The sequence below is a fragment of the Phymastichus coffea genome, unplaced genomic scaffold (genome assembly GCF_024137745.1).
Source record: "Phymastichus coffea isolate CEN01 unplaced genomic scaffold, Cenicafe_Pcof_1.1 PCOF00007, whole genome shotgun sequence".
Taxonomy (NCBI): Eukaryota; Metazoa; Arthropoda; class Insecta; order Hymenoptera; family Eulophidae; genus Phymastichus; species Phymastichus coffea.
In genome coordinates, this window is record NW_026706818.1 from 4,895,673 (window position 1) to 4,919,691 (window position 24,019).

General features: G+C 36.0%; 1 protein-coding gene across 4 annotated transcripts in view; it reads right to left on the bottom strand.

Moving 5' to 3' along the window:
* The window catches only part of LOC131669076 (glutamate receptor ionotropic, kainate 2-like), a 1,402,504-nt gene that overhangs the window by 1,118,225 nt on the left and 260,260 nt on the right, over positions 1-24,019 (bottom strand). For all 4 annotated transcript variants that reach the window (XM_058943701.1, XM_058943682.1, XM_058943691.1 and 1 more), the window contains one exon: positions 13,889-14,079. In XM_058943701.1, the coding sequence (XP_058799684.1) occupies positions 13,889-14,079 (191 nt within the window). The remainder of the gene's footprint in view (positions 1-13,888; positions 14,080-24,019) is intronic.

A 24,019-nucleotide genomic window follows, 5' to 3' on the forward strand; every position in this document is an offset into this window, starting at 1 on the left:
ATCTTTAATATCAAATATCGCCAAAATTTTTGAAAAATTAATACAAATCAGGATTACAAGTTTTTTCAACAAACATAATTTATTTTCTAATAAACAATTTGGTTTTAGAAAAGGTCTTAGCACCAAAAATGCCCTATACTACCTAACTAACTCAATATACAATCAACTAGATAAAAGTAAATCAATAGCAGCAACTTTCTTGGATCTAGCGAAAGCTTTTGACACTGTGGACGACAAAATTCTACTCAAAAAACTCTATAGATATGGAATTAGAGGTAGTGCGTATGAACTTATCAAAAGCTATCTAAGTAATAGGAAACAAAGAGTTAAAATTAATGGTGAATATAGTCAATATCAACACGTCAACATTGGCGTACCACAAGGTACAATATTGGGACCTTTATTTTTCATAATCTACATTAATGATATGTTACAATTGCTACCAAATGATAATGTGTTGGCTTTTGCTGATGACAAGGTAATTATCGTGAAAGGCGAAACATGGCATGAAGTCGAAAAAAATATGAACTTCTACTTAAACAAACTATCCATTTGGCTAGCATTGAATAAGCTGTCATTAAATATTGACAAAACAGTATACATGGCATTTGGAAATAACTGCAATAGCAACTCAACATATCTACATATAAATATAAAAGGTGCATCCATTCGAAAAGTTGATAACACTAAATACCTTGGAGTGCATTTCGATAGCCATATGAGATGGGACATGCATACAAACATGCTATACAATAGACTAAAATATCTAACTTATATTTTCTACAAATTATCTAGGATAATGAGCACAGATAATCTACGTATGATTTACTATGCACTTTTCCATAGCATAATAACATACGGTATTATAGCATGGGGTGGAGCATACATTGGAAGACTCAGATATATACAAACTCTACAAACACGACTATTACAAATAATAAATAAAAACAAGTTTATAAATGAAAAAAATCCACTAAACATAGATCAAACATTCACCATGGAATCTCTAGTGTATCACTATGTCAACCTGCAAGATATGTTCCTGAAGAAAAATTCCGTAACAAGAAAAAAAACTATACAGCCCCTTAAAAGAAAATTAACAATCAGCATTAAAGATAGCTATACAAGAGCTTTAGCCACCTTCAATCAACTACCTTCTCACCTCAAAACTTTAATGGCAATACCAAAAACAATAAAGGACAAAATAAAAAAATGGATAAAAGGCCATCCATTCTAGATACAGAAATACAATGAACCACAAAATACATTGCAACAATTTACAACAAATATATTACAAACTAAAGCAACAAGGGAACTTTGATAATAGTCTACATTCAGCATTGGAAGTCCATGTGGATGTGGATAGGGATAAGTTTCTCTTGGATGTAAGGACATATTTGTGTTCACAAGGCACTTCATTACAATCGTTCTCATCGTCGAATGTCTGAATATAACATGAAAAAAATTAATGTATCAGATAACTACAGAAAAATAATAGAAACAATTGCTAATGTGATTAACATAGCTTGGAACTCACAACGGATAACTATTAATACCAAAACAAAAAACGGACTCAAAGAGGGAAAAAGAAACGAAACTTACATTCAAACAAAAACAGATACAACCAACATAAATTTCATTAATAAATGTGTGTATTGCACATACAAACAGTTAATTGGTAAAAAACATATACATTTCATAAAAGAAAATAAAGAAGATCACAAAGAACCAAATACAGATAAAGTAAGATATAAATCCATAGAAACAGTATTTAAACAAATAGATGACATTGCAGACAATAATAGTATGCAAATAGAAACAAGTAAACCAAAAAATACACCAGGAAAACCGATTCTATAAACAAATAATATTCGAATGACCTATGGAGACATCAATTATCTTGGAAACAATAAAGCATTATTATACTTTTATAGAGGTATCAGAGGATATCAAACTTTCACTAATTCATTATACTCACTTGAACAACAACCTAAATATAAAGATTTGATAGTCTTAGATGACATAGTATTGACAGCAACATGTAAATGTGATTCACATAGACAACATACTGAAATGTTCCCTCACTATAGAGTCACGTGTGCTACAGGACTTACTTGTCCTGTTAGACTAAATACATACGAAAGAATATCATATGCAAGAAAAATGAAAGCATCAATGACGACAATCGTAACGGCCAGACGCATGTTAATCAGATATTGGAGATAGCAGAACAAAATCGAAGATAATTGGCGAAGTAAGCTTTTATAGGAAGCATTCTTGCTACCAATATTAAGCCATACTTCATCTGTGAAATATTATAATCTATTACAAACCGACTCTTAGTTTTAAGTTTTTTTTTTTTTTTTTTTTGTTTTTTTGTTTTTTTCTTAATTTTCTTTAAGTGTTTAGTAGTTTTAAAATACCAGACCAGCGAACAGGTTTATCCTCTGCCGGGTTACAAATTTGTAATTGTAAAATTGTATAATTATTACTACTTGTTGTAATATTTTGTACTATACTCTGGTTAATAATAATAATAATAATAAATGCCAAGTTCATATCCACGCTGGACTTAAGTAGCCCGTATCATCAAATTCCTCTAAACGAAAAGTCGCGCCTGATATTAGCGTTTACAGTACCAGGGTCGGGGTATTTTCAATTCAAAACGATGCCTTTCGCACTGTCATACGTGGGAGCAACCTTCCAGAGGTTGATGGATAAGGTGATAGGCCCAGACATGGATTTATTCACTTTTGCTTACCTCGGCGACGTAATTGTGGTTTCGTCGTCATTTGAGGAGTATAAGTGGCACTTGGAAAAGGTATTAAAGCAATTTATGGGTGCGTGTTTCATCATCAACAAAACCAAAAGCTACTTCTGTAAGATGGAAGTAAGGTAATTTGGAATCCTCGTAAACCAGAACGGAGTAAAACCAGACCTCGAGAAGATAAGACCGATACTGGAATATCCAATACCACCGACAGTGAGACAGATAATGCGATTCATGCGCATGACGTCACGGTATAGACGTTTTATACCCGATTTCACCACGATCGCTGAACGTATAAACCACCTGATGAAAAAGAATGTACGTTTCTCTTGGGAGAAGGAACAAGAGCGAGCTTCCACAAGGTTACAGAAGGCGATGACTTCCGCCCCAATACTGCAACCACCCGATCCTTGCGGTCAGTTTGAACTATAAACTGACGCCAGTGACAGTGGGATCGAGGCTGTCCTCACGCAGAATGTCGATGGAGAGGAGCGTATGATTGAATACTCCAGTTGATCACTCAATATCATTGGAAGGAATTATACAGTCTCCGAGAGAGACTGCTTGACAGTGGTATAGGCTATTGGGAAGTTACGGCCGTAGATTGAAGGGCATCACTTCAACGTCATCACTGATTATAACTGTCTGAAATGGCTCCACATAATGAGAAATCGCACGGGATGGTTAGCGCGATGAGCGCTAGTATTACAAGGCAATGTCTTCGATTTTGAATATTGAAGGGGAGATCCCAATGTGGTGTCAGACGTCTTATTTAGATACTATGAGGAGGAGGGAACTGAAGTGAGTTCCATAAATAGTTGCCCGGAAACCACTGATGCCAGGTATCTACAACAATACCAGGAAGTATGTCAGGATCCACACTCACATCCCACGTGGAAAGTAGTTGGGGGGAGGCTGTATCACTATCCGCCTGATAAGGACGGTTTAGGGTCCATCGACAACGAGGAAGCGTGAAAGCTTTGCGGTGCCTAGAGGGAAAAGGCACTAAGTGCTCGAGGAGATCTATGATGCTCCGACGGCAGGGCATCAAGGACGAGAGCTTATCTTCTCCAGGGCTAGGCGCTTGTACTACTGGCGTATGTACAAGATGTATAATCAAATCAGGGAGTACGTGAAGAGTTGTTCGGTTGCAGGCTGATGGGTCTTAGACAGGTGTCACGACCCTAGCAGGTGATGGCCGGTGATATCACTTTATATTTAACGATGTAAATAAATAACATTTGAGAATTAACTGTAACTCTCAGATTGTTATTTATATATATATTTAAGGACTTATAATAGATAATAATTAAGTATGTTAAGTCCTCACACGTTAAAATTTTAAAATAGTACTCTTATACGCGATTTGGCATGAATAACTCCATCTGTCTTAAAGAAACTGTACGTTTCTCTATTGCGGGAAAATTTCCACCAATCAGTTTTGAAGTTTTCATGCCCATATACTTCAAAGCCCCCTGCGGCCTTATTTTGAAAGAGAGCGCATCCCGAGGGAATATGCTAAGTAAGGCACGAACTGTTCGCCACTGCTACGCCACCCGCAGCAAGAAGAGCCACGCTCAAAGGATACACTCTCTCTCAAGAAGCCCAAGGATTCTATTTTTGAAAATTATGAAGCTTCACAATTATCTTTTAAAGGACTCTACAAAAAAAATATATAAAAGTAAGTTTTATTTCAAATATTAATTTTTTTACATTTCCTCACCTTTCACAATCCATTTTTCCCAATTCCGTATCGCTCAGTCCTCTCGTTGAAAAACGAGTTGGATAGACTGGATACAATAGTTTAACGCTCAGAACTTGGATCATTAGGATATTTATAGGTCTGACAAGGGAACCAACCCGACCCAACCTCACCGATTTGAATGATTTTGGGATATGTTGTAGTACTTGAAAAAAAATTAGATACGTGTTTTTTTTTATCTGCCCATAAGGGCTTTTAAGGGGTAAAATCCACCCTGAAAATTAACTTCTGAAATCAGTTTTTTTAATATTTCTCACCATCAAATGAATATTTTTCAGTAAACTCAACGTTAAAAAATTTCTAATAAAAAGGCGCTTTTAAGGACATAACATTTATACCGAACGGTTGCAACCCCCTTTTTAATAGGGGTAAATACACTATTTTTCGTACTGTTTTACGACATGTAATATAGTAAATCAGCTCGAGTGATTTAAAAATCGTACTGATAATGAGAAAATACCAAAATTAAATTGACGTATTTCCGGATTTAAAAAAAATATGTTTAAGGGGTGCTTCACCCCCTAGAAACCACCACCGTCAAACTATCAGCAGGTTAATCCACCTAACACTGGGATAAACAAGTTTTGTCGTTTGTTATTTCTTGAAATAATTTAATCTTATGCATGAGCGAGCTACCTCAACTAACGAACCTGCCTCTATCCCACCGAACCCCCATAATCCACCCTTACCGAACCACATGCAGGCTAACCCACTTAATCCTGGGAAAAGCAACTTTAGTCGTTTGTTATTTCTTGAAATAATTGAATTTTACACCATAAGCGAGTTATCCCAGCTGAATCATATACCTCTTATCCATCTACTCCTAACCTATCTAACCCCCACCCTTATAAACCACCCTTACCGAACCACATGCGGGCTAACCTTATATAAATAGCGAAAAATAAATGTATTTCTTGAATAACATTCATGTTGCATAACAATATGTCCCAAGTATTACAAATTTTATATAATAATTATTATTTTCTTTTCATTATAAATACAAAAAAGATAAAAATAATTAATAACGGCTTGTAAATATAAGATTTGAGACTAAAATAAATTATAAATAATTATTAACTATTTTGTTTTTTCGAAATTAATAATAACAGTTATAGTATCAGTTTTTTTAAAAATATTATTTGCATTGTATTATATATAGCTGTGTATAAAAGAGTAATAATACTAGTTATTATTTTATAAACGTAAAGTTAATTCGTAATAAAGAAAAATAACAAGTAATAACAGTTAAAAATTATTAATTTCAAAAGTGGAAGTTTAATATAATTATTATTTCTTTTTTAATCATTTACAATTTGTCAATGAGAAAAGAAATTATAACAAATAATTGATTATATTAATAGTTATAAATAGTTATTATAGTCTCAATTCCTATACTTATAAACTGTTTACTTTTTTCAATTTTTACTTGTGGTTTAGTTTACTTTTTGTTGGTACTTTACTATGCTGTACGCTTTATCTTATTTACAATTTTGTCTTATCAATGGCTCGAAGAAGCTAAGTTAAATCAAATCTACGCCGCTTACGATAATAAGACATCCGATACATATTTCATTATTCATAGTAGTTGAAGAAAAGTCAAGTATTTAAAAAGTTAAAGTTTTTTTTATAGTGCTGGATTTATAAATAAACTTACTTCTATATTTACATACAAATTTCCCGAACACGAAAATATAGTACATAACAAAAAGAAAAGTTTTTGTTTACTACGTAAGTATTTATGTCACTTATCATATATAATTTTATTCAAATATTTTGATTTGTAAACATGTGAAATATAACTGTTAAAAACGTATTATCAAATTCTATCTATAGACTAGGTTTTCTTTTGTCTTTTGTAAAATTATTCAACTGCAAAAAAGAGTATTTATATGTTGATTTTGTTTTAGATTAAAACATGAAGATCAATCCTTTGAACGTAGTCAATTTATTATTAGCATATTTTCAAGTTTACAAATACCAGATAGCGAGATTAATTTCAAAGAAATTAAATTGTCAGAAAAGTTGAAAGAAATATTAATAGATGCCGTGTATGAGTTTAATGATATTGATATGATTGTTGAAGAGACGTTAGATTTTCATGAAGATTATAAAGATACTGATGCTAAAATAATAATCGAAGATGAAGTTCAACATCACTTTCCTGATTCTGATTTTGAACTAGCAAATTAGTGAACAAATGATGATGAAGAAATCACATTTGAGTCTAGACAAAGTGCCGTAGAATTTTGGAGGAGCCGAAAAAACAAAACTTAAAACTGGATACTGTACAACATAGATTCAAAAAAGTTTCATCTATAAGTCAACTTAAACGTTGGGCGAAAACAATTAATAAAACTAGAACTTACCGAAAAAAAATTGCGTAAATTTTCCAGTACACGTTTGATAATTTAAAAGCCGCTATTGCAGCTGGTACAATAGTTCATGATCGAGATATACGGAAATGGGCATTGCAAGCTCAAAAGATTGTTGGCCATGCAGATATAAGATTTAAGGCTTCTCAAAATTGGTTACTAAAATTTAAAAAAGCTCATAGAATAGTATCTAGAAAAACAAATAAATTTATCACCAAAAAAACATTAGAAAGTAAAGAAGAACTACAAATTAATGCTGATGCTTTTGCAGCTGATTTTATATCATGTATCGGCATTACAAACTTTTATAATTCAGATCAGAATTGTTTCCCATTAAAAATGCACTCGGGAAGAACATTAGTAGTTGAAGGAGAAAAGCAGGTGCAATGTGTGGTACAGTCGGTTTCATCGACAACGCACAGTTATACAATTCAACCAACTATATCAGCAACCGGGAAACTTTTATCACCACTTTTTATAGTATTAAAAGAAAAAAGTGGTCAATTCGGTCCCATACTGGAATCTTCATTATTTAGACCAGAAAATGTGCATGTGGAAGCATCTAAATCTGGAAAATTAACGACAAGTTAGTATATTTTTGTTTGTTATAATGCAATGACATAAAAAAATTTTGACATTTTTTTATTTTAGATCATTTTAAAATTTGGTTGAAAGAAGTTTTTGACCCAAATGTTGGACCTCAATCTGTACTTTTACTCGACTCTTGGAGTGGACATTGAGATAAAGCTGTAAGGTAAACGATGCCGACAAACAAAATTGTTAATATGAAAAAAGTTCCTACAGGAAGGACAGGGAACATCCAACCTCTCGATGTTTATAGATTTCGTATCTGGAAAAACTTCGTTCGACGTTTATCAGATCAAGTAATTTTGATGGACTGCGAAATGAATCTACATTTAAGAAATAACATCATAAAAATGCAGTCTCTTGTCCATAACCAGCTTTCTTCACCAAGATATACAAATATTTTTAAATACTCTTGGTATAAAAGCGGCTACATTGCTGAAAAACCAGCTGAAACAGATAACTCTGTTGATTTTAGTTTTGGAGATTCTTGCAATATACATTGTGAAGTAGAAGCATGTAAAAATGTTGCTATAATACGGTGTGGTCGGTGTAAAAGATCATTATGTTTCAAACACTTTTTCGATGATTATCATTTCTGTAAGGAATTCGTTGAATGATATATTTTAATTTACCAATAAATAAAAAAAAGAAAAAGATGAAAATTATTATGAAAAATCAAAATATATGTAGTATCGCATACGATGGCTTTTACGTAAATATATTTATATATCTACATACGAATATAAATATATACGTATAGATCTATAAATAATAATTAGACCTCGTGTTATTCTCGTGTTTATTTTTAAGAGATATTTTTCGCCATTTTGGTACTATTAAAATAAAATGTATTAAACATATTTTTATTTGTCATAAATTATGTTTGAGCTACAGATATATTTTATCAAAAAAAAATGGGAAACCCCACGTACCGTGTAGAAATCAATTATTTTAAGAAAAAGCAACTGATAAACTCAATTCTCCCAAAGTTAGGTCTATTAGCCTACATTTGGTTGGGTAAAGGTAGTTTATGGGGGTTTGGTGGGTTAGAGACAGGTTGGTTAGTTGAGGTAGCTCGCTCATGCATAGGATTAAATTAATTCAAGAAATAACAGACGACTAAACTTGTTTATCCCAGGGTTAGATGAATTAACCTGCTGATTGCTTCACGGAGGTGGTTTCTGGGGGGTGAAACACCCTTTAAACATATTTTTCTTTGAAATTCGGAAACACGTCAATTTAATTTTGGTATTTTCTCATTATCAGTGCGATTTTTAAATCACTCGAGCTGATTTACTATATTACTTGTCGTAAAACAGTACAAAAATTGAAAATGAAACGAGTAGAAAATAGCGACGATTTTTGAAAAAAATAAAGAGAGACCGGAGAAACGAACTGGAGTCCTCTGGGTTGGCAGGCTAGCGCTCTACCACTAGAGCCAATGCCACATGTACCTTAGAGGATGCATATTGTGTATATTAGCTATACACGCATACGCTCGAAAACAATAAACGTGACCTCGCAATCGGCAGAGCTGCCGAACTGCGAGGTGTCCGTCCGGCGCCTCGGATGAGAGAGAGAGAGAGAAAGAGAACACCGCACCAACCTTGCCCGGGTCGACTTAGATTTCCTGTCGCGTCCTCGTCCCCGCAGATCCCGCAAGTAGACACTCTTGAAAGAAAAGAAACAAAGACGACGGCTAGATGAAAGTCCCCTTTAACTCCGTGGATACTCTCTCGCCGATCTCGCTGTTCCGGTTGGTGTTGTTAATCGTGTACTTGTTGCTGTTCCCGTCTTCGTTGTTAATGGTGTCGTTGTTATGCTCCCGTTGTCGTTACTGTGTTTACTACTGTTGTTATCGTTGTTATTACTGTTGTGTTCACTACTGTTGTTATCGTTGTTATTACTGCTGTGTTTGCTACTGTTGTTATCGTTGTTATTACTGCTGTGTTCGTTAGTGCGTGGACGTGTTGGTGCGTTGTTGAGCCCCCTTGGACGTGACTGTGTGCGTGTATGTGTGTACGTGTGTCCGTGTGTATGTATCCGTGAGCGTGTCTCCGCGTGCGCCAGCGTTCCGCCTCACGCTGCAGACCGGTAACGGAACTCACTTCCAAGATGGCCACACGCGCGCACACTCCCGCGTCACCTCGCCCGTCGCCACGTGTACCGGTGCCGGTTCAGCTGCCTCCACAAACGATCTTCTTGAACACAATTTCCGCGCACCGGCCACGTGTCTCCAAACAAAAACGCAAATCGTCGGCGAGGGCGCGGGAACTCATAGATCAGAGAAAAAAATTGGTAGAAAAAAACCGTGTGCGCGCGGTGGGTCGTGCGGCAGCTCAGCAGGTACTGCTCGTTCCTTCCTCAAGCCAGCGAGATACGTGCGCAGGTCTGCCGACGCCTCGCTGGCTTGCGCTTATCTTCTGTCTCTCTCTCTCTCTCCTTCGCTGTGCTCTCTGCGTCGGCTCTCGCTCTCCCCAATTCGCTGCCGTCGCCGTTGCACCTCAAGAACAGAACAAAGAAAGAAACGGAGCAATGAGAGTGTGCTCAACTAGTGCACACTCCCAGCTCGTCAAAGCGCACCGGGAAATGGTGAGAGCCCGACGGAGAGCAACGGTCGAGCCGTGATTCTCCGTCACAAAATTTTTATATTTGTAACGGTTTTTTCTATAATCTTATAATGCCATTACTAGATTAATTATTTAAGATTTTTAAATTATAAAGCTATCATTATTATGTAAAAAATTAACGCTTTCGTTCTATATACAACTTAATGTTTAAATAAATCATGGATTATTTATTTATTAATAAAAGTTGTAATTAAACTGTTATTAATGAGACCAATTCTTACTCATGTTTTTAAGATATTCATTATGAATTTGGAGTATTCGCATTTTTCTAATAATTATTATTGATAGTGTAATAAACAAATTAACTTTGCATATTAAAATTCAATTTTATTTAATAATTAAATGCAATTAAAATTATTATAATCTAAATGTATGTACTTAAATCTATATAAAAAATGCTTTGTTTCATCAAAATTACTTTTAATTAACATATTTTATTCAAATAACAAAAACTATTATATCTATATCTATAAGTCTGTAATGTCACGCTCCTTATATGGTCATGAAATTAGACTCTTGTACTAAGACAATCAAATAGGTGAAGTGGCTCCGTTTAATATGCTAATTGATGTAAACAGATAGATGAGTTTAACGGGTTGCAGTGATTCAACGAAATAATAAACTAGCTCATAGGTAGGACCGTTACAATCTCGATTGTCTACATCATCATACGAATTTCCCCATCGGACGACTAGCATTATTAGAAAATATTGCAAGAAGGCTTAATAGCATGACAACATCTGCAGATGAATCAAACCTTCGAAATCTACTAAACGAAAACGTAGTAGAAAACATTACAGAATCGATAATACAGAAAACTTGGGGAAATTTTATGAAATTCGACAATATTTCAGCAGGAATCCTTATCATAATATTAGTTGTACAACGGGAAGAAGAAGTAAATCAAACTTCATTCTATAAATTATAAACCGTAGTACTAACATTTTATTAAATTGTAAACAAAAAAATTACAAACTTAAATAAAGAAAAAGAAAAACCAAATGAAGAAAAATCGTAATAAAATAATAAAATAATCGAGGCCTGCAATGGCTCGGTCGGTAGGGTGACAGACTTGCACCCCTTGGTAGGCTCGGGTTCGATTCCCAATCCCTGTTGATTGATACAAGCACCACTGAAAAAAGTTTCATTTGCTGTGTTCTCAAACACATTGCAAACCTCCGGCGTGATTAGCACTAATAGAGCATAAATAGAGCGACGTTAAACAAAATTAAAAAAAAAAACGTAATAAAAAAAAACAGTCTTTTGTGGACATGTTCCAGCCGGACGAACGCTCAGGGCGAAAGAATGTTCACGAAAAGGTGCTTAACTATTGAAAATCGGTATGGCTGTACGGTATTTAGTGGTGAGTTTCTCCAGCAGACTAGGACAACCAAAGATCACTCAGCGGTTACAATCTTGCTTATAGTGGAGCACCAGGTCGTCCGAAGTTCACGACACCACGGTTGTCATGCGCAAGCTGGTCATGAACAGAAGCACTAAAAGAGAAAAATGAGAGAGAGAGAGAGAGCTCATAGTGGGTTGATCGACTCTAGCTGCCATACCTTCTCTCCTGATGGACTCCAACGTCGGCGGTAATGAAGCAAGACGCTGACGGATGTACTGCAGAGGCCAGGAACAACCCGGCTCGCCAAACCTAACGCTAATGATACTAAATGAAATTGCAGAGCTCTGCAGCAATTCGCGACGCTAAAGCTAAGTCGCTGCTTCTGCTCTTGCCACCAGTAAGCCACCGAGCCGAATCTCTCCACTAAAACTGTATATTATCCTCTTCCTGTCCTTTTTTTGCATTTTATTCCGTATCGTTTTTCGTTTTCTGTTTTGACTCGAAATTGGAAAGAAATTGTAAAGAAAGAAGAGAAATATTAATATATTTTCTTAGCTCTTCCCTTTCCCCACCCCGAGCGAATCCTTACCCATAGTTACGCAGCTCATCCGTCTTGAGCTCCCTAAACCGCTAATTCACACCTTAAATCATATAAGCCGGATATTAGCAATGCGCTAACGCAATTACATGGATACCCGACTTAACGATAGCGCACACAGATAACGAGAGACGACAGGGACATCGCTACCAAGCGGTTTTCTCCATCAGACAATTATTACAATTAGTAATTACTATTTACTGTTTTGATATCACATTGTAATTCATTTAAGCTTTTTCCGAAAAAATCTTATAGAGCGCTTTTGACAAAAAAAATTTATGAAGTAAAAAAAAATCTTTTTTATGATAATTTATATGAGTAGCAAAAAGTCAATATAAAAAATGAATTTTAACACTGGCTAACAGTGTTTGTACATTTTAAATACATTTTTTAATTGATTTAAGAATATCGCTCATTGTTCATCATAACAAAGATATAATTGCAATTATTTCAGTTCCATCGAGAATATCTTACTCTGAATGTTTTCTCCAACATCGAAATACTCTAATGTATCTATAGACATACCTTGACAACTTAAAATTCTTAGTATGCAAACATTTATCAGTATGCCTAGCACATTCATACAGATAACATGTATTATTTTCATTGCAAGTTTACATTAATCAACTGACAAAAATGTTTCCTAAATATAATAAAAATTTGATCACACATGAAGATAATCGATATAAAATATGTTTATTGTTTTTGAAGAAATCAAAATTAATCTGTAAAATAGAAGGTACTATCTTAGGAAGAACAAATAAGTTTTGTTCTGACTACAATTCCAGTGATGAAAAATTACCAGCAGTTATTTGTACAAGCTCTGAATTATCGTTGCATTTTTTACATGCTGAAGAATCTAATAAAATGACTCTTCCAGATTATAGCGAATTTCATTACATTATAAGACCATCGCAAAAAAGGTCATAAAATCTGAAATATGATTTTTACGTGAAATCTAAAATTGGTGAGGGCACTAAGCGTAAATCAATTCAGTAAAAACAAAAATTTAAACAGAATCAAAAAAAAACAAAAAATAAATAAATGTGCACAATAATACAAATAATTCATAATTTATACAAATAATTGCTGGTAATTTTTCATCACTCGAATTGTAGTGAGAACAAAACTTATTTGTTCTTCCTAAGAGAGCACCTCTTATTTCACAGATTAATTTTGATTTCTTCAAATACAATAAACATATTTTATATAGATTATCTTCATGCTTATACAGTTTTTTTAATTATATTTAAGAAACATTTTCGTCAGTTTATTAATATAAACTTGCTTATGATAAGAATACATGTTATCTATAGGAACGTGCTAGGTCTACTGATGAGTGTTTACGTACTGAGAATTTGAAGTCATCAAGGTACGAAGGTGGGTCAATAAGTCCTTAGAAAATTCAAGAGATGGCGCTCACAGTATCTCAACTTATCTTGCACCAGCAAGCATCATTATTAAATAGAGTGCTGCCGAAGTTTGAGCCAGATCCATTGAATATTTTTGTTTTTATCGTCGATGAAAGTGAAAAACTTTTGATTTTGCAAATCTTGCAAAAAAATGTATTTTCTCTTTTTTTTTAGTCTTAAAACAATATTTCTTTTTTTTCTGCAAAATTCATGATATTTATTATGAAATAATAATGAATAAGTGAGATTAAAATTTGATCTAGATTTTAATCTTTTTGGCGTATCAGCTATGAAAAAAAAATTTTTTGAATAAAGTATAAAGAAAAATAAACATACTCTTTGTATACTGGAAAAAATAAATTAAATTTTGGGTGAAATATTGTCCACTGACAGGAATTTAAACAGACTTACTTTTTCATAGATTTTGCTACTTGGATAAACGTTGATACTAGATGTAGTCTGCCGTCTACTGTCCGTTTGACGAAAACTATATTCTATATGAGGAACGTTAAAACGTTTAGTTATGCTAGACACTATATCACGTGCCGGATACTGTTTTGGGCCAAAAATAGCGGCAACTCCATCTTCCAATAAGTCACACACTGAAGTTGATAGAAATAATATATAAATTTAATGATAAATTATACAGCAAGTTAAAAGAATTTCATTATGTAGGCATTCATAAAATTTTCCGTATGTATATTTCGTATATCAATGATCAACATAACAACTCAATGCAATATCTCACACTTTCAAAAGATATTGCATTGCAATATTATTTGAGGATGTGAATATAGATAAACTGATACTTTAACGCTAACTATTGCTCAATATAAACATTATGACTATAAGATTAGGATTTTAGACGACATATATAAAAGTTCTCAACAAAACTGCTCAGAGAACTACCAGAAATATAATAATACAACTATTAATTTTAAATTATAAGAAATATAATAATATAAGAGATATATAACTCAGAGAAATACTAATAATATACTCGTATATAGTGTAACGGGGGGTTTTGTCCGGCGTGCTAACAAAAATTTCACCCGTTAAAGAAAGGATGTTCCTTGCGTTACGAGGCTAACCGCCGCCTCGATCAGCTCGTTCGGACAGTCTCGATCTTCTGACCTTTCGCCCCAGAGCCCGTGAAAACTCACAAGTGGAGAACACGTGCGGCGATCCGGGTTGAAATAGATTATAAATAAGTCGTTATATTATTCACGTGAGAACTATATATTATAATAATAAATCTGGACTACCAAGTTTAGGACTTAACAAGAATAAATTATTCAAAATGTATCATCAATATCTTCGAAAAAATCTTATGTTGCTGAACGTTGCTACTTGCTCTACCTTCTTACGTCAAGGAACTCATGACAGAACTTAATGACTGCTCATGATTGAACTCCTTAATGACTGCTGGCCGCGGCTTACTCGACGTGCTCTCTCTCTCTCACTCCCTCTTGACTTACTTATTAGTCTGCGTGCGATAAAGAACACTAATTGGTCCTGCGTCGTACGCCTGCCTAAACCTGCCATTTTTTCTTTCACTGCTTCCTCAAGGTACTCAAGTTCGGGCTTGTTCGGCATCGCCCCGTAATCATTGATGGCTGAAGCAAAGGCCAGTAGTTAGGCGTATTTTCACTATGTGCCCAATGCTGGCCACTATACCTTGTCGAGAGCAGGGGGAATTGAGGAACAGCAGACGAAGAGCAAGCAAACTGCTTACCTCCGTCGCAAATGTTTTAACCCATTAACGTCACAAGGTTACTTTTATCAACTACATATTCTTTACTTTAAAAAATTTTACTATGAAAACATCACTCGAAAAGTTTAAGAATTGACTGTCTAACTATTTTCCGGATTGTTCTTTCTAAAGGTGTAGTCAGAATTATATAAAATTATCTTTTTTTTGCAATATTTTGGCAAAATAATATAAAATAAGCGAACTATTAAATCTGGTTTATTATTTCTTTTTACATTACAATGTCCTATAGTTATATTTTCAACTGTGAAATGGTGTAATCTTGTTGTACTTTTGATATTCTTTTTATAAGTCTGTTCTTACAAAATAATGGCACAAATAATTGAAAAATTTTTCGACTACTCACTTCTTTAAAATTCGTGAACAAAATATGCCTTTTTTATCAAACCTTCAAGCTCCATATAGCTACTGATAACACAATTGATATCAATTTTTCAAAACTATATTATTTAACCTATTAGTGCTGACGCGGATATTTTTTGACCCTCAATATTTTCGGGCGGATTAAAAAAAATAAGATCAAAACATAGCTCTGTTGGTAATTTTGATTGATCTATCGATTTCTGAGGTTAATATCACCCTAATATCTTTTCAAAAAGAGCCTGAGCAGTTTTAAAGGGGTATTTTTTACCCTTGAATATTTCAAGTATTTGTAGAATGAATTTTTTGTTGCAAACACGATAATATTTATGTATTGCAACGATTACCGAAAATCGTTCGACTCGCGCGAGGTTAGCTGAAAAAAATGATTTTTTATCAATTTATCGATGGTACCTACTCGAAAAAGATATGTAATTTTTTTGCAGTGGTGAAAAATAATGAGTATGAAGTTCCGAACGTACGAGTTGAACGAAAATTTCAAATTTCGAAATCAGCGTTCAACTCGATATTTATTGAATCAATATGGTACAATAACGATATATTAACTAGAAAAATTGTCCAATCTTAATTACAACCCTTTAAAACTACTCTTAATTATTATGCAACTGTCTCTCCCATACCTACCTATACAGCAAGTCATTACACAAATATTAATGAGCAAGCGATTAGGTACGTCATCTATTATAGTGTTGCGAAAAACTACAAATAGTTTGAATGTTCGGAAACTACCCTCAGTCACCCCTATGAGGTAAAGTAGCCTCTCAGGCGAAAAATTGAGTATTTCGCCCACAATTTCTTTTTACACGAATATTATACTCAAATACATGATTGGCAGTAATTATTATATCCTATAGTATAAGTATAAAAAAGACGAGAGTGCGGAACTACCTCAAGCCACCCCTACGTCCATTTGAACATAGCCGCGCGAGTGAAATTTTCAGTTATACGTGCATAATTTGTTATTAAACACTTTTATTTTAACAATTGATTTTTCTCGTTGCGTATTGTGTCACTGGCAATCAGTGGATGCAATGCGCGCTTGCGAAACTACCCCTAGCCACCCCTAAGTCCATTTGAACATAGCCGCGGGAGTGAAATTTTCAGTTATACGTGCATAATTTGTTATTAAACACTTTTATTTTTACAATTGATTTTTCTCGTTGCGTATTGTGTCACTGGCAATTAGTGGATGCAATGCGCGCTTGCGGAACTACCTCTAGCCACCCCTACGTCCATTTGAACATAGCCGCGCGAGTGAAATTTTCAGTTATACGTGCATAATTTGTTATTAAACACTTTTATTTTTACAATTGATTTTTCTCGTTGCGTATTGTGTCACTGGCAATCAGTGGATGCAATGCGCGCTTGCGGAATCATCCCCAGCCACCCCTACGTCCATTTGAACATAGCCGCGCGAGTGAAATTTTTAGTTATACATGCATAATTTGTTATTAAACACTTTTATTTTTACAATTGATTTTTCTCGTTGCGTATTGTGTCACTGGCAATCAGTGGATGCAATGCGCGCTTGCGGAATCATCCCTAGCCACCCCTACGTCCATTTGAACATAGCAGCGCGAATGAAATTTTCAGTTATACGTGCATAATTTGTTATTAAACACTTTTATTTTTACAATTGATTTTTCTCGTTGCGTATTGTGTCACTGGCAATTAGTGGATGCAATGCGCGCTTGCGGAACTACCTCTAGCCACCCCTACGTCCATTTGAACATAGCCGCGCGAGTGAAATTTTCAGTTATACGTGCATAATTTGTTATTAAACACTTTTATTTTTACAATTGATTTTTCTCGTTGCGTATTGTGTCACTGGCAATCAGTGGATGCAATGCGCGCTTGCGGAATCATCCCCAGCCACCCCTACGTCCATTTGAACATAGCAGCGCGAATGAAATTTTCAGTTATACGTGCATAATTTGTTATTAAACACTTTTATTTTTACAATTGATTTTTCTCGTTGCGTATTGTGTCACTGGCAATCAGTGGATGCAATGCGCGCTTGCGGAATTATCCCCAGCCACCCCTACGTTCATTTGAACATAGCCGCGCGAGTGAAATTTTCAGTTATACGTGCATAATTTGTTATTAAACACTTTTATTTTTACAATTGATTTTTCTCGTTGCGTATTGTGTCACTGGCAATCAGTGGATGCAATGCGCGCTTGCGCAATCATCCCTAGCCACCCCTACGTCCATTTGAACATAGCAGCGCGAATGAAATTTTCAGTTATACGTGCATAATTTGTTATTAAACACTTTTATTTTTACAATTGATTTTTCTCGTTGCGTATTGTGTCACTGGCAATCAGTGGATGCAATGCGCGCTTGCGGAATCATCCCCAGCCACCCCTACGTCCATTTGAACATAGCCGCGCGAGTGAAATTTTCAGTTATACGTGCATAATTTGTTATTAAACACTTTTATTTTTACAATTGATTTTTCTCGTTGCGTATTGTGTCACTGGCAATTAGTGGATGCAATGCGCGCTTGCGGAATCATCCCCAGCCACCTTTACGTCCATTTGAACATAGCCGCGCGAGTGAAATTTTCAGTTATACGTGCATAATTTGTTATTAAACACTTTTATTTTTACAATTGATTTTTCTCGTTGCGTATTGTGTCACTGGCAATCAGTGGATGCAATGCGCGCTTGCGGAATCATCCCCAGCCACCCCTACGTCCATTTGAACATAGCCGCGCGAGTGAAATTTTTAGTTATACATGCATAATTTGTTATTAAACACTTTTATTTTTACAATTGATTTTTCTCGTTGCGTATTGTGTCACTGGCAATTAGTGGATGCAATGCGCGCTTGCGGAACTACCTCTAGCCACCCCTACGTCCATTTGAACATAGCCGCGCGAGTGAAATTTTCAGTTATACGTGCATAATTTGTTATTAAACACTTTTATTTTTACAATTGATTTTTCTCGTTGCGTATTGTGTCACTGGCAATCAGTGCATGCAATGCGCGCTTGCGGAATCATCCCCAGCCACCCCTACGTCCATTTGAACATAGCCGCGCGAGTGAAATTTTCAGTTATACGTGCATAATTTGTTATTAAACACTTTTATTTTTACAATTGATTTTTCTCGTTGCGTATTGTGTCACTGGCAATCAGTGGATGCAATGCGCGCTTGCGGAATCATCCCTAGCCACCTTTACGTCCATTTGAACATAGCCGCGCGAGTGAAATTTTCAGTTATACGTGCATAATTTGTTATTAAACACTTTTATTTTTACAATTGATTTTTCTCGTTGCGTATTGTGTCACTGGCAATCAGTGGATGCAATGCGCGCTTGCGGAATCATCCCCAGCCACCCCTACGTCCATTTGAACATAGCCGCGCGAGTGAAATTTTTAGTTATACATGCATAATTTGTTATTAAACACTTTTATTTTTACAATTGATTTTTCTCGTTGCGTATTGTGTCACTGGCAATTAGTGGATGCAATGCGCGCTTGCGGAACTACCTCTAGCCACCCCTACGTCCATTTGAACATAGCCGCGCGAGTGAAATTTTCAGTTATACGTGCATAATTTGTTATTAAACACTTTTATTTTTACAATTGATTTTCCTTGTTGCGTATTGTGTCACTGAAGATCAGTGGATGCAATGCGCGCTTGCGGAATCATCCCTAGCCACCCCTACGTCCATTTGAACATAGCAGCGCGAATGAAATTTTCAGTTATACGTGCATAATTTGTTATTAAACACTTTTATTTTTACAATTGATTTTTCTCGTTGCGTATTGTGTCACTGGCAATCAGTGGATGCAATGCGCGCTTGCGGAATTATCCCCAGCCACCCCTACGTTCATTTGAACATAGCCGCGCGAGTGAAATTTTCAGTTATACGTGCATAATTTGTTATTAAACACTTTTATTTTTACAATTGATTTTTCTCGTAGCGTATTGTGTCACTGGCAATCAGTGGATGCAATGCGCGCTTGCGGAATCATCCCTAGCCACCCCTACGTCCATTTGAACATAGCAGCGCGAATGAAATTTTCAGTTATACGTGCATAATTTGTTATTAAACACTTTTATTTTTACAATTGATTTTTCTCGTTGCGTATTGTGTCACTGGCAATCAGTGGATGCAATGCGCGCTTGCGGAATCATCCCTAGCCACCCCTACGTCCATTTGAACATAGCCGCGGGAGTGAAATTTTCAGTTATACGTGCATAATTTGTTATTAAACACTTTTATTTTTACAATTGATTTTTCTCGTTGCGTGTTGTGTCACTGGCAATTAGTGGATGCAATGCGCGCTTGCGGAATCATCCCCAGCCACCTCTACGTCCATTTGAACATAGCCGCGCGAGTGAAATTTTCAGTTATACGTGCATAATTTGTTATTAAACACTTTTATTTTTACAATTGATTTTTCTCGTTGCGTATTGTGTCACTGGCAATCAGTGGATGCAATGCGCGCTTGCGGAATCATCCCCAGCCACCCCTACGTCCATTTGAACATAGCCGCGCGAGTGAAATTTTTAGTTATACATGCATAATTTGTTATTAAACACTTTTATTTTCACAATTGATTTTTCTCGTTGCGTATTGTGTCACTGGCAATCAGTGGATGCAATGCGCGCTTGCGGAATCATCCCCAGCCACCCCTACGTCCATTTGAACATAGCCGCGCGAGTGAAATTTTCAGTTATACGTGCATAATTTGTTATTAAACACTTTTATTTTTACAATTGATTTTTCTCGTTGCGTATTGTGTCACTGGCAATCAGTGGATGCAATGCGCGCTTGCGGAATCATCCCTAGCCACCCCTACGTCCATTTGAACATAGCAGCGCGAATGAAATTTTCAGTTATACGTGCATAATTTGTTATTAAACACTTTTATTTTTACAATTGATTTTTTTCGTTGCGTATTGTGTCACTGGCAATTAGTGGATGCAATGCGCGCTTGCGGAACTACCTCTAGCCACCCCTACGTCCATTTGAACATAGCCGCGCGAGTGAAATTTTCAGTTATACGTGCATAATTTGTTATTAAACACTTTTATTTTTACAATTGATTTTTCTCGTTGCGTATTGTGTCACTGGCAATCAGTGGATGCAATGCGCGCTTGCGGAATCATCCCCAGCCACCCCTACGTCCATTTGAACATAGCCGCGCGAGTGAAATTTTTAGTTATACATGCATAATTTGTTATTAAACACTTTTATTTTTACAATTGATTGTTCTCGTTGCGTATTGTGTCACTGGCAATCAGTGGATGCAATGCGCGCTTGCGGAATCATCCCTAGCCACCCCTACGTCCATTTGAACATAGCAGCGCGAATGAAATTTTCAGTTATACGTGCATAATTTGTTATTAAACACTTTTATTTTTACAATTGATTTTTCTCGTTGCGTATTGTGTCACTGGCAATCAGTGGATGCAATGCGCGCTTGCGGAATTATCCCCAGCCACCCCTACGTTCATTTGAACATAGCCGCGCGAGTGAAATTTTCAGTTATACGTGCATAATTTGTTATTAAACACTTTTATTTTTACAATTGATTTTTCTCGTTGCGTATTGTGTCACTGGCAATCAGTGGATGCAATGCGCGCTTGCGGAATCATCCCCAGCCACCCCTACGTCCATTTGAACATAGCCGCGCGAGTGAAATTTTTAGTTATACATGCATAATTTGTTATTAAACACTTTTATTTTTACAATTGATTTTTCTCGTTGCGTATTGTGTCACTGGCAATCAGTGGATGCAATGCGCGCTTGCGGAATCATCCCTAGCCACCCCTACGTCCATTTGAACATAGCAGCGCGAATGAAATTTTCAGTTATACGTGCATAATTTGTTATTAAACACTTTTATTTTTACAATTGATTTTCCTTGTTGCGTATTGTGTCACTGAAGATCAGTGGATGCAATGCGCGCTTGCGAAACTACCCCTAGCCACCCCTAAGTCCATTTGAACATAGCCGCGGGAGTGAAATTTTCAGTTATACGTGCATAATTTGTTATTAAACACTTTTATTTTTACAATTGATTTTTCTCGTTGCGTATTGTGTCACTGGCAATCAGTGGATGCAATGCGCGCTTGCGGAATCATCCCCAGCCACCCCTACGTCCATTTGAACATAGCAGCGCGAATGAAATTTTCAGTTATACGTGCATAATTTGTTATTAAACACTTTTATTTTTACAATTGATTTTTCTCGTTACGTATTGTGTCACTGGCAATCAGTGGATGCAATGCGCGCTTGCGGAATTATCCCCAGCCACCCCTACGTTCATTTGAACATAGCCGCGCGAGTGAAATTTTCAGTTATACGTGCATAATTTGTTATTAAACACTTTTATTTTTACAATTGATTTTTCTCGTTGCGTATTGTGTCACTGGCAATCAGTGGATGCAATGCGCGCTTGCGGAATCATCCCTAGCCACCCCTACGTCCATTTGAACATAGCAGCGCGAATGAAATTTTCAGTTATACGTGCATAATTTGTTATTAAACACTTTTATTTTTACAATTGATTTTTCTCGTTGCGTATTGTGTCACTGGCAATCAGTGGATGCAATGCGCGCTTGCGGAATCATCCCCAGCCACCCCTACGTCCATTTGAACATAGCCGCGCGAGTGAAATTTTTAGTTATACATGCATAATTTGTTATTAAACACTTTTATTTTTACAATTGATTTTTCTCGTTGCGTATTGTGTCACTGGCAATCAGTTGATGCAATGCGCGCTTGCGGAATCATCCCTAGCCACCCCTACGTCCATTTGAACATAGCAGCGCGAATGAAATTTTCAGTTATACGTGCATAATTTGTTATTAAACACTTTTATTTTTACAATTGATTTTCCTTGTTGCGTATTGTGTCACTGAAGATCAGTGGATGCAATGCGCGCTTGCGAAACTACCCCTAGCCACCCCTAAGTCCATTTGAACATAGCCGCGGGAGTGAAATTTTCAGTTATACGTGCATAATTTGTTATTAAACACTTTTATTTTTACAATTGATTTTTCTCGTTGCGTATTGTGTCACTGGCAATCAGTGGATGCAATGCGCGCTTGCGGAATCATCCCTAGCCACCCCTACGTCCATTTGAACATAGCAGCGCGAATGAAATTTTCAGTTATACATGCATAATTTGTTATTAAACACTTTTATTTTTACAATTGATTTTTGTCGTTGCGTATTGTGTCACTGGCAATTAGTGGATGCAATGCGCGCTTGCGGAACTACCTCTAGCCACCCCTACGTCCATTTGAACATAGCCGCGCGAGTGAAATTTTCAGTTATACGTGCATAATTTGTTATTAAACACTTTTATTTTTACAATTGATTTTTCTCGTTGCGTATTGTGTCACTGGCAATTAGTGGATGCAATACGCGCTTGCGGAACTACGTCTAGCTACCCCTACGTCCATTTGAACATAGCCGCGCGAGTGAAATTTTCAGTTATACGTGCATAATTTGTTATTAAACACTTTTATTTTTACAATTGATTTTTCTCGTTGCGTATTGTGTCACTGGCAATCAGTGGATGCAATGCGCGCTTGCGGAATCATCCCTAGCCACCCCTACGTCCATTTGAACATAGCAGCGCGAATGAAATTTTCAGTTATACGTGCATAATTTGTTATTAAACACTTTTATTTTTACAATTGATTTTTCTCGTTGCGTATTGTGTCACTGGCAATCAGTGGATGCAATGCGCGCTTGCGGAATCATCCCTAGCCACCCCTACGTCCATTTGAACATAGCAGCGCGAATGAAATTTTCAGTTATACGTGCATAATTTGTTATTAAACACTTTTATTTTTACAATTGATTTTCCTTGTTGCGTATTGTGTCACTGAGGATCAGTGGATGCAATGCGCGCTTGCGAAACTACCCCTAGCCACCCCTACGTCCATTTGAACATAGCCGCGCCAGTGAAATTTTTAGTTATACATGCATAATTTGTTATTAAACACTTTTATTTTTACAATTGATTTTTCTCGTTGCGTATTGTGTCACTGGCAATCAGTGGATGCAATGCGCGCTTGCGGAATAATCCCCAGCCACCCCTACGTTCATTTGTACATAGCCGCGCGAGTGAAATTTTCAGTTATACGTGCATAATTTGTTATTAAACACTTTTATTTTTACAATTGATTTTTCTCGTTGCGTATTGTGTCACTGGCAATCAGTGGATGCAATGCGCGCTTGCGGAATCATCCCTAGCCACCCCTACGTCCATTTGAACATAGCAGCGCGAATGAAATTTTCAGTTATACGTGCATAATTTGTTATTAAACACTTTTATTTTTACAATTGATTTTCCTTGTTGCGTATTGTGTCACTGAGGATCAGTGGATGCAATGCGCGCTTGCGAAACTACCCCT